At 33.0% G+C, this 15,824-nt stretch overlaps 1 protein-coding gene across 1 annotated transcript in view; it reads right to left on the reverse strand.

Annotated features, from left to right (window-relative positions):
• ECT2 (epithelial cell transforming 2) overlaps positions 1-15,824 on the reverse strand; it is a 50,991-nt gene that overhangs the window by 9,129 nt on the left and 26,038 nt on the right. Inside the window, exons 14-21 of the mRNA XM_052641564.1 lie at positions 14,468-14,536; positions 13,209-13,319; positions 12,450-12,546; positions 10,519-10,600; positions 7,995-8,073; positions 7,480-7,599; positions 4,668-4,806; positions 3,206-3,360 (exon numbers count right to left, since the gene is read on the reverse strand). Of these exons, the coding sequence (XP_052497524.1) occupies positions 3,206-3,360; positions 4,668-4,806; positions 7,480-7,599; positions 7,995-8,073; positions 10,519-10,600; positions 12,450-12,546; positions 13,209-13,319; positions 14,468-14,536 (852 nt within the window). The remainder of the gene's footprint in view (positions 1-3,205; positions 3,361-4,667; positions 4,807-7,479; positions 7,600-7,994; positions 8,074-10,518; positions 10,601-12,449; positions 12,547-13,208; positions 13,320-14,467; positions 14,537-15,824) is intronic.

Below are 15,824 nucleotides of genomic sequence, written 5' to 3' on the forward strand. Positions count from 1 at the left end.
ATGAGACTGAAAAAGATATTTCATGCAAATGGAAATGACAACAAAGCAGATCTAGCAACCCTCATTCCAGACAAAACAGACTGTAAAACAAAAGTCATAAAGATAAAAAAGGACACTCTATAATGATACAAGGGTCAATACAAGACGAAGACATTACATGCATTTAATACTTGTTAACATATGCAATATCAGTTCAGTTCAGTCGCTCAGTCGTGTCCGACTCTTTGCGACCCCATGAATCGCAGCACACCAGGCCTCCCTGTCCATCACCATCTCCTAAATACAAAAAGCAAGTATCAACAGACATAAAGGAAGAAACTGACAGGAATACAACAGCAAAAGACTTTAACCTCTCATTCACATCAACAGATATATCTTCCAGACAAAATGAAAAAGGCAACAGAGATCTTAAATGATACAATAAAAAGGTAGGCTTAATTGATATTTTCAGGACATTACATCCGAAAAATCAGAATACATTCTTTGTAAGTGCACAGAGATCAATCTCTAGGATTGACCACATACTAGGACACAAAACAAGACTGAACAAATTTAAGAGGACAGAAATTATTTCAAGCGTCTTTTCTGAACATAATAGCATGAAACTAGAAGTCAACCTTAGAGAAGAAAAAAAAAAATTTATATGGAAACTAAAAAGCATGCTACTAAAAACATATATGTATATATATATATCAAAGAGTCAATGATGGAATCAAAGAGGAAATCAGAAGATACCTTGAAACTACTATATACTCTTGACAAAGGAGGCATGAGTACAGAATGGAGGGGGGAAAAAAAAAGGTCTCTTCAATGTGGTGTTGGAAAAGCTGGACAGATGCATATAAATCAAGGAAGTCAGAACAGTCTCTCACACCATACATAAACTCAATAAACACCATTCTCTTCTCCAGGAGATCATTCAGATCCAGCGATTGAACCTGGGTCTCCTGCACTGCAGACAGATTCTTTACCATCTGAACCACCAGGGAAGCCCCAAATATATGACATGACACAATGAAACTCCTAGAAGAGAACACAGGCAAAACATTCTCTGACATAAAAGTCCAATTGTTTTCTTAGATCAGTCTCCCAAGGCTACAGAGTAAAAACAAGCAATGGGACCTAATAAACTTAAAAGCTTTTCCACAGTAAAGGAAACCATAAAAAGAAAAGACAATCTACAGAATGGGAGAAACATTTGCAAACAATGTGCCCAACAAGGGATTAATTTCCAAAATATAGAAGCAGCTCATACAACTTAATAACAAGAGAATAACTCAATCAATAACTAGACAAAGACCTAAATAAACACTTCTCCAAAGACATACAGATGGACAGCAGAACATGAAAAATGTTCAACATCACTAATTATTAGAAAAATGAAAATCAAAACTACAAAAATGTACTGCCTCACACCAGAACGAAAGGCCATCATTAAAAAGTCTACAAATAACAAAGGCAGAGAGGGTAACAGTACTGAGGTTCCTTAAAACCCTGAAAATAAAAAAACAATAAAAACAAACAAAACCAAAAAAACCTTAAAATAGGGTTGCCATATGACCCAACAATCCCACTCCCAGGCATATATCCAAAGAAAACTATAATTCAAAAACATACAGGTACCCCAATGTTTATAGCAGCACAATTTACAAATTACAATAAATTTTACAGCAGCACAACTTACAATTTCCAAATCATGGAAGCAACATGATAGATGAATGGATAAACAAGATGTGGAATAGATACACAATGGAATACTACTCGGCCATAAAAAATAGTTTAAGAATGCCATGCAGTAACATGGATGGGACCTGAGATTATCGTGGGCTTCCTAGGTGGAACTAATGGTAAAGAATCCACCTACCAATGCCGGAGATGCAAGTTTGATCCCTGGGTTGGGAAGAGCCCCTGGGGTATGAAATGGCACCCCACTCCAGTATTCTGGCTTGGGAAACCCCCTGATGGGCTACAGTCCATGAGGCCACTAAGAGTTGGACATGACTGAGCACACACGTGCACACACACACAAAGATTATATCATTTTAAGTGAAGTAAATCACAAAGACAAATACTATATAATATCACTTATATGTGGAATCTAAAATATGACACAAATTAAATTATTTATAAAATAGAAACAGACTCAAAGATATAGAAAACATAAGAACTTATCATTACCGAAGCGGAAAAGGCGTGGGGGAGGAATACATTAGGATTAGCAGATACAAACTACTATATATAAAATGGATAAACAACAAGGTCCTACTGTACAGCACAGGGAACTATATTCAGTATCCTATAATAAACCATAATGGAAAAGAATATAAATATTTATGTATAACTGAATCACTTTGCTATATACCAGAAACTAACACAACAGTGTAAATAAACTAGACTTCAATTAAAAAAATTTTTTTTAAGTCTCTTAATTTTTCTAAACAGTTATATAACTATCCTTAATCAAGTATTTATAAATAATAATAATCATACTTCAATGTCTTTGAAGATCAGATTTAACTATAATAAACATTTTATTCCTACAGGAAATGTCCAAGGTAATCTACTATACTGAAAAGGGTCATCTATTTATACATTCTCCTCCACCTAATATATCATTTGTGCAAATATGAAGGGATCAATATCTATCACATATCTTTCCCATATATGATGAAGAAATCAAATTATCTTTTAATGGACCTAGACTTCATCCAAGATCTATCACAAGCTACCTGATTTTGATTTTTTCATATATCTTCACTTTAATCTGTACAGGATAAAAGGGATTATACATTTATAATGGCTTTTGATTTTAAGAGACTGCACTGATAAAACTGGATTGGCAACTTGCCTGACAGGAAAAGCAACTCACCATGTTGCTCTCAATAAGATAAAAGAACAACAGAACAAAATATTCTCCCACAAATAGTAAAGTCAAAGAGCATAAATGAAAATGCAAGTTCCAAAAGCTTCACTAAAGCAGAGCCACAGAAGTTCTAAGGCTATGAGGGCCTATCTGTAAGCTAGGGATTCAAAAAAACGTTGCATGTGTCTATACTTTTAAACATCTTTTCCAAAACAACTTTTTCCTCAATAAACACAAAACTAAAACTCTCCTGTATTCATAATTAACAAGTCATTAGAAACATACAGGTTTACATTACCATGGAGTTTTAACTTTCATTACAATTGTAGTTTAAGAACTTACAGCATCTGCTTTACAAATGGTGTTGGCTACATGTCGACATAGCATCTTTAGCCAGTTTTCTTTCGGAAGTTCCTCTGATGTCATCTGGAAACTGAGCAGCACATTTGCTTGCTCTGTTGGTGGCCTCACAAGCAATGCAAAAGCATTATGGCAATCTAGGGTTCCAGAATAATCACAAACACTACAAGTTACTCCTTGGAAAATGACAGATTTAACACAAGTTTAGTTCCCTCAGAGCCAGAAAACTCCACTGAACTCTCTCTTCTCTACCCAGTAAATTATCTCTATCTCTATCTTTCCTGTTCCCTTAGTTTTTAATTGGACAAAGAGCAGCATCATATTATGTTGAAACATTGGAAATAATAGGACATACCATGTGAGGAATCAACAATAATAACTTAATGTTGTTAGGTAAGCAGGACTTTCCATAACATTTAATATTTTCTTTAATGAAGCTTTAAAAAATTAGATCATGTCTTAGAATTCTAGAATTTATATTTTTAAAGTGACACTGTAAGAATAATTCAATAATTCAACCTACTTAAACTGAAAGAAATACTCAAATATTAAAACTGTTACAAAAGGTTTTATGATCAAGATGCTAAAACAGAACCTATTTTAAACAATGAAGTCTTCCAAAATTATAATCTAAAAAATATAGATGATTTAAGTAAATGCTCTATGTAGCCCTTAATAAATCCAGAATTTGACAACTGAGTAAAGAGAGCAATATAAGTTGCTATTCAAGTTTTCTTTGTTTCTCATAAATTGAAAGCTTTCCTTCATTAGAGGATAGGATCAGTGATAAAACCAGCTTACATGGTAAAAATATATGCCTAAACAAGCAAAATATTGCCAAGCATACATATCATTAGTTACTATTTTAAAAAATGATATTGCTTATGGTAGGTATAAACTTTTGCCAATTTCAAGCCTTCAAAGAACCCTTTCTTAACATTCCCAAAGTTTAGAGTAAAAGCTTTCCTTAATACACATATGAGCCCACGTTGAGTCTACCATAGTTACTCATGCATATCTATTTCTGGTAATATCCTAAATGTATCCCTCACAATGCAGGCTCTGGCAACAGGGAATGTTGTAAGATGTGGAAGCACAGGTAATAGACTACAACTGCTTTTGGATTCTGAAGGAATAAGTTTTGGTGTGGTAATGGGGAGGATGGGCACTATTTTAACCCATGTAACCATTTAAAAGCTCTTTGTATCTTAAGAGATGAAGATATTCTACAGAATGAAATAGTACTTTCATTTGAAAAAAATTAAAAATCAAATCAGTTCCTAGAAATGTAGTGGGATAAAAGTAAAGAACAACTCCTTTGCCAGAACTAATCAACAATATGGAAAAATAATTTACCAGTTTAAAAATATACATATAAGGGAATTAAACCTTCAATGAATATAAACTATTTTTATTTAGCCAACAGTTTATCCAATGACCATACCTTCTGTCTCTCGTATGTCTAGCACCTTCTTAATCTGAGAAAGAGGCATTAGATGAATATGCTTAAGAGAAGCTGGGGGTCGGGTATGGCCTGGAGGACTCCTAAAAGTACCAATAACCTTGTGTCGTTTTCTTGCTATCTGATTATTGGGGGGAAAAAAAAGGGTGATGTCAGTAACAAAAACAAAGACCAAATGCTTAAAAATAAAATGGCACTAGTCACATAAATCAATATGCAGCTCATTAAGTATCAGTCATTCCAAAATTATCTGTAAGTAGCATAGTTACTCAGAGAAGGCAATGGCACCCCACTCCAGTACTCTTGCCTGGAAAATCCCATGGACGGAGGAGCCTGGTGGGCTGCAGTCCATGGGGTTGCTAAGAGTTGGACACAACTGGGCGACTTCACTTTCACTTTTCACTTTCGTGCACTGGAGAAGGACATGGCAACCCACTCCAGTATTCTTAACTGGAGAATCCCAGGGACTGGGGAGCCTGGTGGGCTGCCATCTATGGGGTCGCACAGAGTTGAACAGGACTCAAGTGACTTAGGAGCAGCAGCAGCAGCATAGTTACTATGTGACAAATTCATACATGTAACTATGTAACAGAAATGTTCACATTAATATGAAAAGAGCTCAAAAGTAAGGAAAATAGGATCTATGGAAAAGATTCCAGAGGTGTGAAAGAACTTAGAAGAATCGTTGTGAGAAATACTGGGATCAAAGGATGAAGGAATCTTCAATAAATGGCCTTGAATTCGGAAAGGGGAATAGTTGCTCTGGGATCACTTCCTTGGGTTCAAAAAAATTACTGACTTCAGTTTAAAAACAGAATTCACAGTTATCTTAGATCCCATGCAAGGAACTGAGGATAAAGGAGCAAATAATATAGAAATGGTTCTGGGTCTTATGACACTTACATACTATTGAGAAATATGAAAATCAAAGTAACAGTACATTACAAATTGATGCAAAGTATAAAGTCAATGTGCTGATATAACTTTAATTAAACTGGGAACTCACCAAAAGGAGAGACAGATAAAGTATTGCTGGAGAAGACAGGAGCAAAATCAGAAAGGATCCTGTGACTCATGATGTATATAAATTCTGAGAATTTTATAAGGTCTTAAAATTTTTCATTTCTATGAAATCATAGTATATTATTTTGTCTTTTTAAAAGAACATCTCTTTCGGGCTTATGAAAGTGAAAGTCACTCAGTCATGTCTGACTCTGTGAACCCTTGGACTATAAAAAGTCCATGGAATTCTCCAGGCCAGAATACTGGAGTGGGTAGCCTTTCCCTTCTCCAGGGAATCTTCCCAACCCAGGGATCAAACCTAGGTCTCTTGCATTGCATGTGGATTCTTGACCATTTGAGCTTATTTACTAAAAGACACTAACACAAAATAATTTAGATTAAGTTGCTTAATGAATTGAGATTGATTGGTCATATTCATCATGATGAATATGACAAAGTAAGGCTGAAATCTGTGTTGGTTAATGAGAAAAGATCAAAAGGCAGTCAGTATCACATTCACATTGATGCAGAAATATGACACAGATCTATGATACATACCAAATATTAAAAACCCATTTATATTAATATGGTGAAAAAAAGTAATTCTTTAACTTCCACTGTAATATTTGAATGTACTTTTAATTTAGCTAAGTAAAATAAATAATTTTAAGGCTCATTTTTTAAAAGGAAAAACAATGACAAGTATTAATGCTGATGAAACAAATGCTAGTCCATCAAGGTAAGAACTCAAAATACAGATACATCACCTGTCATATCTAAGTGATGTCAGTTCAGATGTTATTCATTTTAAATGTTTCTAACATTTACCATTCTCTTCATTCCAAATTTGCTCTAAGTTTTGGTGTTAAAAAAAAAAAAAAAAAACAAGCTAAAGAATAAGAGCTTATAAATCTAAAGGTCCAAAATTTGGGCTCCAAATTGAATGTTAGAAATAGAACTGTTACAGTTAATGTGATTTTGACATGGAGACTAAGAGAGAGTAGAAAAAAAGTCAGTGAATTCAGGAAAGATGAAGGAAGTAAGAGGCCAAGCTATGAGCTAACAGACTTGGAGGCTACAAGGAATGACCAATGGCACGAATTAGAGTGCAAGGTAAGTCAATGAGCCAGTTGTAGAAGACATTACAAAAACTGAAGGGGAAGTAAAATAAAAAAATTTAAAGCAAGTCACAACTCTCCAAAGATTCAAGAGGATAAAGACCTGGGTTCGATCCCTGGGTTGGGAAGATTCCCTGGAGAACAGAATGGCTACCCACTCCAGTATTCTTGCCTGGAGAATTCTATAGACGGGGAGCCCGGTGGGCTATAGTTTCATCAGCAGGGGATTGTAATTCATTATATTAAATAATCAAGTTATGTCCATCTTCAACAAAATACAGATTTCTCTGCTGGGAAAATGTACTTAATTTTAAAAAGAAGTCATAATTATTTTGTAAATCTTGAAGGAATATACATACATATAAGAAGTTCCTAAAATTCTTGATCTAGGCATTTATTTGCATGGAAATAAACTAAATTTTCATTTTGACATGGATTTGAAGTTATGAAAAAGTATCATATTTCTTAATGTTAGGTCCTCTCCTAAAAGCATTCAATTAATAGCATTAAATCAACAATTGGTCTCATCAAAAAAGTGATTAAACTTTACTTTAAACTTCTTTAATCAATTAATTTAATTAAAACTTATTGTTTCAATCAAAGCTTAGTTTTAAAGATTCAATGAAGTCATACAAAACAGCAGTGTTATTACACTGTATTAAGGACAACTTTACCTCCAGGCAGTCATTGAAGAGGAAGAGAGTTACTTGTTCTCCTCTGTCACAGGGGAGCTCACCTAGAGAAATTGTTTCAACTCGCTGAACTAAGCTTCGGTGAGAAGATAAAAGATTAGCCTGAATAGATTGAAAATATTAATAGAAGAGATTACTTCATGGTAAATACTTTTTTAAAGTTATAATTAAAAAGAAAGTTGTGCCAAGATTCTGTTTATATTATAACTGGCAGAATCTAAATACAGCTGACCCTGAACAACACAGGTTTGAGCTGCACTAGTCTACTTACACAGGTTTTCTTTTTTAGTAAATAAGTACTACAGTATTACATGACCCATGATTGGTTGAATCCATGAATACACAAGCACAGAAACAGAGTGCCAACTATCAAGTTATATGCAGATTTTCTTTTACTCTGGGCAGGGGGTTGGTGCCCTTAACTCCCAGTAGTTCAAGGGTCAACTATAACAAAAACAAAAAGAATAAGTCGACAATCATCAAAAATGAATACTTACTGGACATCCATCTACCTCATAAACAACATCGAAAATTTGCTTTTGAGCTTCTGTTTTTCTCTTATCCTCATTAATATGGCTGAAAATTAATAAAGTTATTTTTAAAACAACAGACCATAAAAACTGTATATATACACATCTTGTGTCACACACACACACAAAAATCCCTCCATGTGAATATGTCTTAATTTTGATAACTGTATCAGTATTAATATATTAATATATTCCCAAAAGTATCCCACTACATTAAAAAATTCTTCATAGAATCCTTCAGAAAAGTAAGTTTTGCTTTATACTCCTTACTATATTCTCTCTCTCTCACTTTAAACTATATTCATCATACACTTCCTAAAATACATTACACTGGTATAAACTGCAAGTTCAGAAGTTTTAAGTTCAGGTAAGGTTTCATGCAAATCATTCCCAAATTATATGCTAATCATTTCACTGAAATAAAAATTAAGACTATTGCTTCCAGACAAGATGGAATAAGAGGAAAAATACATACTTTGCCTGAAATAACTAAAAAAAAACCCCAGCAAAGTATAAAGAAAGAGGTTTTTCAAGTCAATGTCTCAAACAATGCAAGCCTAATTATATCTCATCTACAAAAGATACATTTTACACCAAAGACATGAATAGTCTAAAAGTAAAATAATGAAAATATCCAGTAAGAGCACAATATATTCCTCTCAAGTGTACATGGTACCTTCACCAGGTTAAGCCATAAAATAAGCCTCAGGAAGTTTAAAAGGATTGAAATAATACAAAGCATATTTTCTATAAATGGTGAAGTAAAATTAGAAAATTAGTATCAAAAGGGAACTTCAAAAATTCACAAATATGTGGTAATTAAACAGCAAACTCCTGAACCAATACGTCAAGACATAATCACAAGGGAAATCAGAAAACAGTCTGCTAAAAACAAAAACCAAGAACATGACTAAAGCAGTGTTTAAAGGGAAATTTATAGCTAGTAAACAATTAAAAAAATAAGCTCAAATCAATATCCTAATCGTCTACTTTAAGACACATGGAGGGGGGAGGCAGGAAGAGCAAGCTAAATCTAAAGCATGCAGAAAAAAGGAAATCAAAAGATATGAGCTAGTGACTATAAAAATAATAGAAAAAAATCAACAAAATTAAAAGCGTCTTTTGTGAAAATATGTTAACACTGACTGCATAATTCACAGTTTGTAGAAAGGATCAAGGTAAAGAATGTGTATGTTAAACTACAAAGTATTGAAAAACACTACCATCCTGATCCCAAAATAACAAACCAAAAGCATGACAGTTGGCTGATCAACATATAAAATACAAGTATAAGCAAAAACCAAAATATGCATAATGCTTTCAGTAGCAACAGAAGCTCATATCCATTAATTTGAGCATTATTCTACTGCTAGATCCTTTCACTACAGCTGGTAGTTTCTATACAGGAGCTCCTTACAAGTATTTTAAGAAACTCTATTTCAGGACTTCCATGGAAGCAGTGGTTGAGGATCTGCCTGTCAATGCAGGGACCATAGGTTTGATCCCTGTTCTGGGAAGATTCCACATGCCGAGGAGCAACTAAGCCTGAGTGCCACAACTGTTGAGCCCACACACTGAAACTACTGAAGCCTGCATGCCTAAAGCCAACAAGAGAAGCCACCGCAATAAGGAGCCTGCACACTGCAACAAAGAGTAGCCCCTGCTCTCTGCAACTAGATACAGCTTGCATGCAGCAACTAAGACCTAGTGCAGCCAAATAAAGAATCCAGGTGCTAGGTTTTATAAGATTAAAAAAAAAAAAAAAGAAACTCTATATCATACAGAAGCACCTCATAGAATCTCAGAAGCTGTTTAATTAAATCAACTGAATATGCTTATATGTAAGTTCAAAAAGGTGCTATATCCTCATCCTTCAGGAAGCAAAACAATTAACAGCAATAGAGCTTTTAATTCTCATCATATTAGTAAAAAAAAAAAAAATACCACTTCTGATCAATGCTGTCTCCAAGTTAGCCCTGCAGTAAGCAGCTTAAGTTTAATAATCAATTCCCCTAGTAAATTTCACTGAGTTCGTACTTTAATACATCTCCAACAAACCCTATCAATTTAAGTCCACAGAATTCAAAGTAAGAAAAAAAAGTCAAAGCTAATGTGAAAAACATATTAACCTTTTCATTTCATCATGGTCAAATTCCCAAATTCCATTTGGGTAGTTAATAAGAATATGAAGACAAAAACAAGCTAAGACTGGAATATATGAAGAAAATGTCTATTGATGCATTTATAACATTTTCAAATTTCTAAACCACTGTTACCCTCTCTACATGCATACGTTCACAAGTATGTTTTTGATTAATCATATTTTAACAATATTTCTAACATTTTAATATGTGACTACACTACTAAAAATAATTTAGATACTATTTTACAGAATTTTGTTATTGATCTTTTTCTATTTACGATTCTAATTGTTCCACCAATTCCACTGTAAACCTAAGGAATAACAAAAAAATTGAAATAATGTACTTACGTCATTACTTCCTTTAGTGATCCAATAGCTTTTTCTAGAGTGCTTTTGTCAGGATTTTCTTCAGATGTGTGCTTCTTAAGATCTGTAATATTTTATCAAATATTTTTTCTATGATTAAAAGAAATTCAATGGTTTTCCCACTATGACTTAAAAATGCTGTCCACTGTGACAGACACAGGTTAATTTAAAAAAATAGTACCTAACTTTTCCTTTAAAAAAAAAGGTTTTATACAATGTTCCCTTAAGAACGAGTTTCCAAGGTGGTGCTAGTGGTAAACAACCCACTTGCCAATATAAGAGACATTAAGAGATATGGGTTCAACCCCTGGGTCGGGAAGATTCCCTGGAGGAGGAAATGGCACCCCACTCCAGTATTATTACTGGGAGAATCCCATGGACAAAGAAGCCTGGTGGGCTACAGGCCACAGGGCTGCAAAGAGTCAGACACGACCGAGTATCTGAGCACCCTTAAGAGCTCTCTTCTTTAAAGTATTAAACAAGTTTCCACATTTTTTCACTGAATAAATTTTCAGAATATGTACCAGATTTTCTTTCACTATTTCAATTCCCTTCTAGTAAAGTTTGATGACTCCTAAATTTTTCAAACTCTCTCTGAATTCATGATCTCAATTAACTAAGAAGTCATTATACATGCTATATTTCATAGTGGGCCCCATGGCTCCATCACAGAGAGCAGATGGTGTGAAGAGAAGATTTTGTTTAGTTTATAGTTTTAATGAGGTGCTTAGACTTTGACTCTTCTTACCCAAGTTGCTTATAATGTTCTACCCAATGGTTCCCTATATCTCCCCCCTCGACCTAATCTTTTAAGTGGAATAATAGAAGAAAGGCTTTAGATATCAAGTTCATTTTAGTCATGACAACATTTGATGGATTCCTATAAGTACTTAATAAAACAATAATGAAAATAAATAAGAAATAGCCTATTTTGTAAAGTTAAAAAGGTTGCATATTCATATATTTTCCTTATAATCTGTAAAATAGAATAGTTTTTAAAGACTGTGGAAATCATTTTATATGCTAATAACTCTAAACTATATTAGATAACCTAAAAGAGAATAAAAATTACCAATTTTTGTACTTACTACCACAATTCATAGTTTAACCAATATATTTCAAAGATAATAATAGATAAAAAGAGTCACAAACTTAGCCTCCTTAACTGCTACACACACTATTGTAGTTAAGGTCTGGAGGTCAAATTGCTTTGTTACACTTATTCCTGTTTTATGCAATTTAGTTCTCATACTTAAATTTAAAAGTATAAAATATAAATTTAAAAATATAAAAACTGACACTGTTCTAGACCTATTCACTACTTTAGTCAGGTAAATATAAAAGCATATAAATACACCTTTCTTTTCATGCAGGTATAATTTATTCACAAAAATCAACTCTGCTATAGATGTCCTTTTCATTGAAATCTATAATTTAAGTTTTAGAATATATGGATGGATGTCTCAAGAGTGTTCTGCAACTATAAGTAAAAAAACATTAAGATCAAGCATAAAGAATTTTACTAAGAGTCAGAAAAAGACTAAATAACTTCAGACATAGTAATCATCTCTCATCTTGTGATTTTGTGGGTAAATTTTACGTGGATGTAAACTGTTTGGGAATTAGTGACATATCATGAAATATAAGAAGACTTTTAGGAGAGAGGCAGAAAGTTCAATACTAGTCAGTAAAACTGATTTCACAACAAATAAAGCATTTCTAGGTCAGAGTGAATTTTTGTAGCACCAGTGATTATTCAGATTATCCATAAAGATATTTTTCTACATAAAAGAGACAAACTTTAAAACTGAAACCTAAAAGCACTTTGAAAATGAGAAATTTTGCCAATTTTTTAGAATAAAACAATTACATAAAAACATCCAAAATTGTCTGGAAAGATATCAGACAAGTACCATTTAAAAGTAATGCAACGCTGGGTAACCTCTGTACTGGTCGGATGAGAAGTTCAACAAGGCTTTGCCGTCCACATTCTGGCTTAGCTTGGTTTATCTGGAAAGAATTAATTTATTCAAAATTTATTTTGAATGTTTCCTGCAAAGATTATTATATATTACATTTATTAGATTACACCTTATCATTTGTGCCCTGATAAGAATGGGAGAAGTAGGGTGGTAGTTGTTCTCTGGCAGATTATTGTGGTTTAGCAACCCCCCAAGGCCTGAAATAGCCTCCTGGCAAGCCAAGGATTAACACCTTAAACAGAGAGTGAGTTCCTCTAAGCACTCTTACACATTTCATTTCAGTTTTTCTTAAATCTATATCATTAAAAAGGAAAAAAAAAATAAAAATATTAATTATGCTGCTACTATTTGGATAAACAAAGTAAGCCACCAATAAGAAAATCATTAAAAGCAAAGCAAAATCTCATTGGCAAATTTTTAGAAGTGTTTGAGAATATGCCTAACTTAAAAAACATATACACACAACATTCATATTCACTCAGCTGCCTCTTGGATCCTGCTTGTGGCATATCAAACCTTGTGATGCTAAACATCACTGCACTTTCAAGTAAAACTAAACACATAACATTAAGGTATTCTGACGTGGATGTATCTTTACTAAAACATGCATCTCTACTATTAAAATTTAATTTTAATAAATTCCTTCAGAAAATAATTCTATGATTTTTATTTGAAAGAAATATACATTACCTTCAGAAAAGCATGAAATCTTGGTTTCTGTTTTTCACATTTAATAATAGTTTCCTTGCTCATTTCAAAGAAGTTCACAAAGGGAGGATAGATTTTTACCAAATCTTTGGACTAGTTAACAAACAAACAAAAAAAGCCAAAACCCATTAATTCGTGATGGCTGTTACCCTTAGTCAATGAAACTTAAAGTTTAATAACCAGTAGTCAAAATCTGACATATCAGATGCAAAAGAAAAGTTCAAAATACATTTCTTCTCAAGGTAAATACAGGAAGTTTATTTCATAAACTTCGCACTAACTAGTGAGTTAATTGCTAAAGAAAATGCATCAATTGTTAAACAGAGCCTAAAACCTGAAAAGCAAATAAATACTCAGAAACAAACAAAAGTTGACATACTTTTAACTTCAATATAAGCTTATTATATTGATAAACATGACAAAGTTTTAAAACTTCTATTAATTTAGAATATAGTAGCAATTATAACTGATCTATGAAGAACCCAAGAACACGCTGTTATCTTTTGAAGGATCCAAACAACCATTAAAAGATCAACTGTACTGGGCAATTTTGAAGTACAAGGAAAATGTCTTGACAAATTGAGACCAACAGATACCAAAAAGATCTGGGACAATAATTTGCATATCTGAAAGTCTCAGTCAACCAGAAAGAACATCTAATGGCTATACAGTAAGGATTAAAGTTAGGAGGCCTTAGAAATCAAAACTAAATAAGAATCCAAGGGACTGAAACTTATCTGGTTGGAATGAATCATATCCAAAGAGACTGAAGGAAATTTATAAATTCTGTTTGTGGCACCTCATTCAAAATTAATATAGTTTATTTAATAAACTTAACCTATGTTTCTTAGAGAAGAAACAGTTCATTGGAAGGTTTTACGCAGACACAAAGACAGTACAAAGTGCTATCAACTAAAGAAAGAAAAAAATAAAACTCAACTGTAGAAAACTAAAAAATCATTAAACTATGGCTGTTTATGATAGGCAAATAACATGATATATGGTAAAATGACTGTAACACAACAGTTAATAATAAAGATGAGCTATCAGGAAAGTGTTGGATTGTCTATGGAAGGCATGTTTCAGAAGACAAGAACACTTTCAAAATATTTTACAAACACAACAATGCCTAAGTTTTTTAAAAAGTTCTCACATTTAAACAGGTAACTTTCATTCCCTGCCATTTCTTGATGAGATGATACTTTAATCTGAATACTTAAAAAAATAAATAAAACACTTACATATTTAAGAAAGATATCACCAATGCTTTTGCTCTCATCCCAATTAACAATAAGGTCTTCAAGATCATCCTGAAAAAACACAAAATGAGACAATAAGTGATTCTGGCAATCACTTTAGCATCTCTTAAAATCTGAATATTCATTTAAAAGACATAATTTACAGAGTACCTTAATTTGGCATATATAACAATAACATTCTTTCTCAATAGGAAATTAACTTTTTGACTACAAGAAAAATATCCTTTGAAAAATAATTAAGAAAACATAAAGAATGTCAAATCAGTAAGACTAAGTCTAATTTCCCAGTATGATGTGGAAGTATAATTAATTTAACTATACAGCTGATTGGTTCACTAAAGAATTAATTAATTATAGAAGAGCACCCTTGATCTTGGCTGCTGAAGCATCAGCCATTAGAAACTGTAATCTATAAAGAGGTCAGCAAACGTTACTTAAAGGGCCAAATGGTAAATATTTTAAGGCTTACAGGCCATATGGTTTCTGTCACAAGTCCTCAATTCTGTCTTTGTAGAATGGAACCATAAACAATATATAAATAATTGTGAGTGGCTGTGTACCAATAAAACTCTCTTTATGAAAGTAAGCAAAACTTTACCAAAATGCTAAACTGGCTGGATTTGGTCCATTGATCTTTCCTACGCAGTAAAATTTCTCAATCAGCATCCTAAAATATTACTTATTTGTAAAAATTTAGAAGATATTTAAAAGCTTTCTGAGATAATAAAACCAGATGATAAAATGAGATGGCAAGAAATGACTAACTGAAATTCTAAAAGTAACTTTAAAGTAGAAATTAATCAATAAACTTATACAAGAGATTCTCAAACTGTTACATGCAGACACTCTCCCAACAGATATTTTTAGTGGGATCCATAAGATTAAACTATTTTCATTACAATATCAAAGCAATATTTGACTCCTTGATTCTCTCATAAGGATACAACATGGAGGCGACATGATGTATGATACCGCAACAGAATGAATTAAGTAGACAGGAGAAACAAGTTTTCTATTAAGCCAGACAAAAAAAAAAGCAAAACAAATCAACATCACTCTTCACTGTTTCTGTTTTGGAAATTACTTATTTTCAAAAAGAAAAAGTTATTTATGCTACCACATAAGGAGTCATTATTATTAACATATATTTTTAAAATTGCATGAGTTCAGTTCAGTTCAGTTGAGTCGCTCAGTCATGTCCAACTCTTTGCAACCCCATGGACTGTAGCACATCAGGCCTCCCTGTCCACCACCAGTTCCTGGAGCTTGCTCAAACTCATGTCGATCGAGTTGGTGATGCCATCCAAATCATCTCATCCTCTGTCATCCCCTACCTCTC

Source organism: Budorcas taxicolor, chromosome 1 (genome assembly GCF_023091745.1).
Source record: "Budorcas taxicolor isolate Tak-1 chromosome 1, Takin1.1, whole genome shotgun sequence".
NCBI classification, from domain to species: Eukaryota; Metazoa; Chordata; class Mammalia; order Artiodactyla; family Bovidae; genus Budorcas; species Budorcas taxicolor.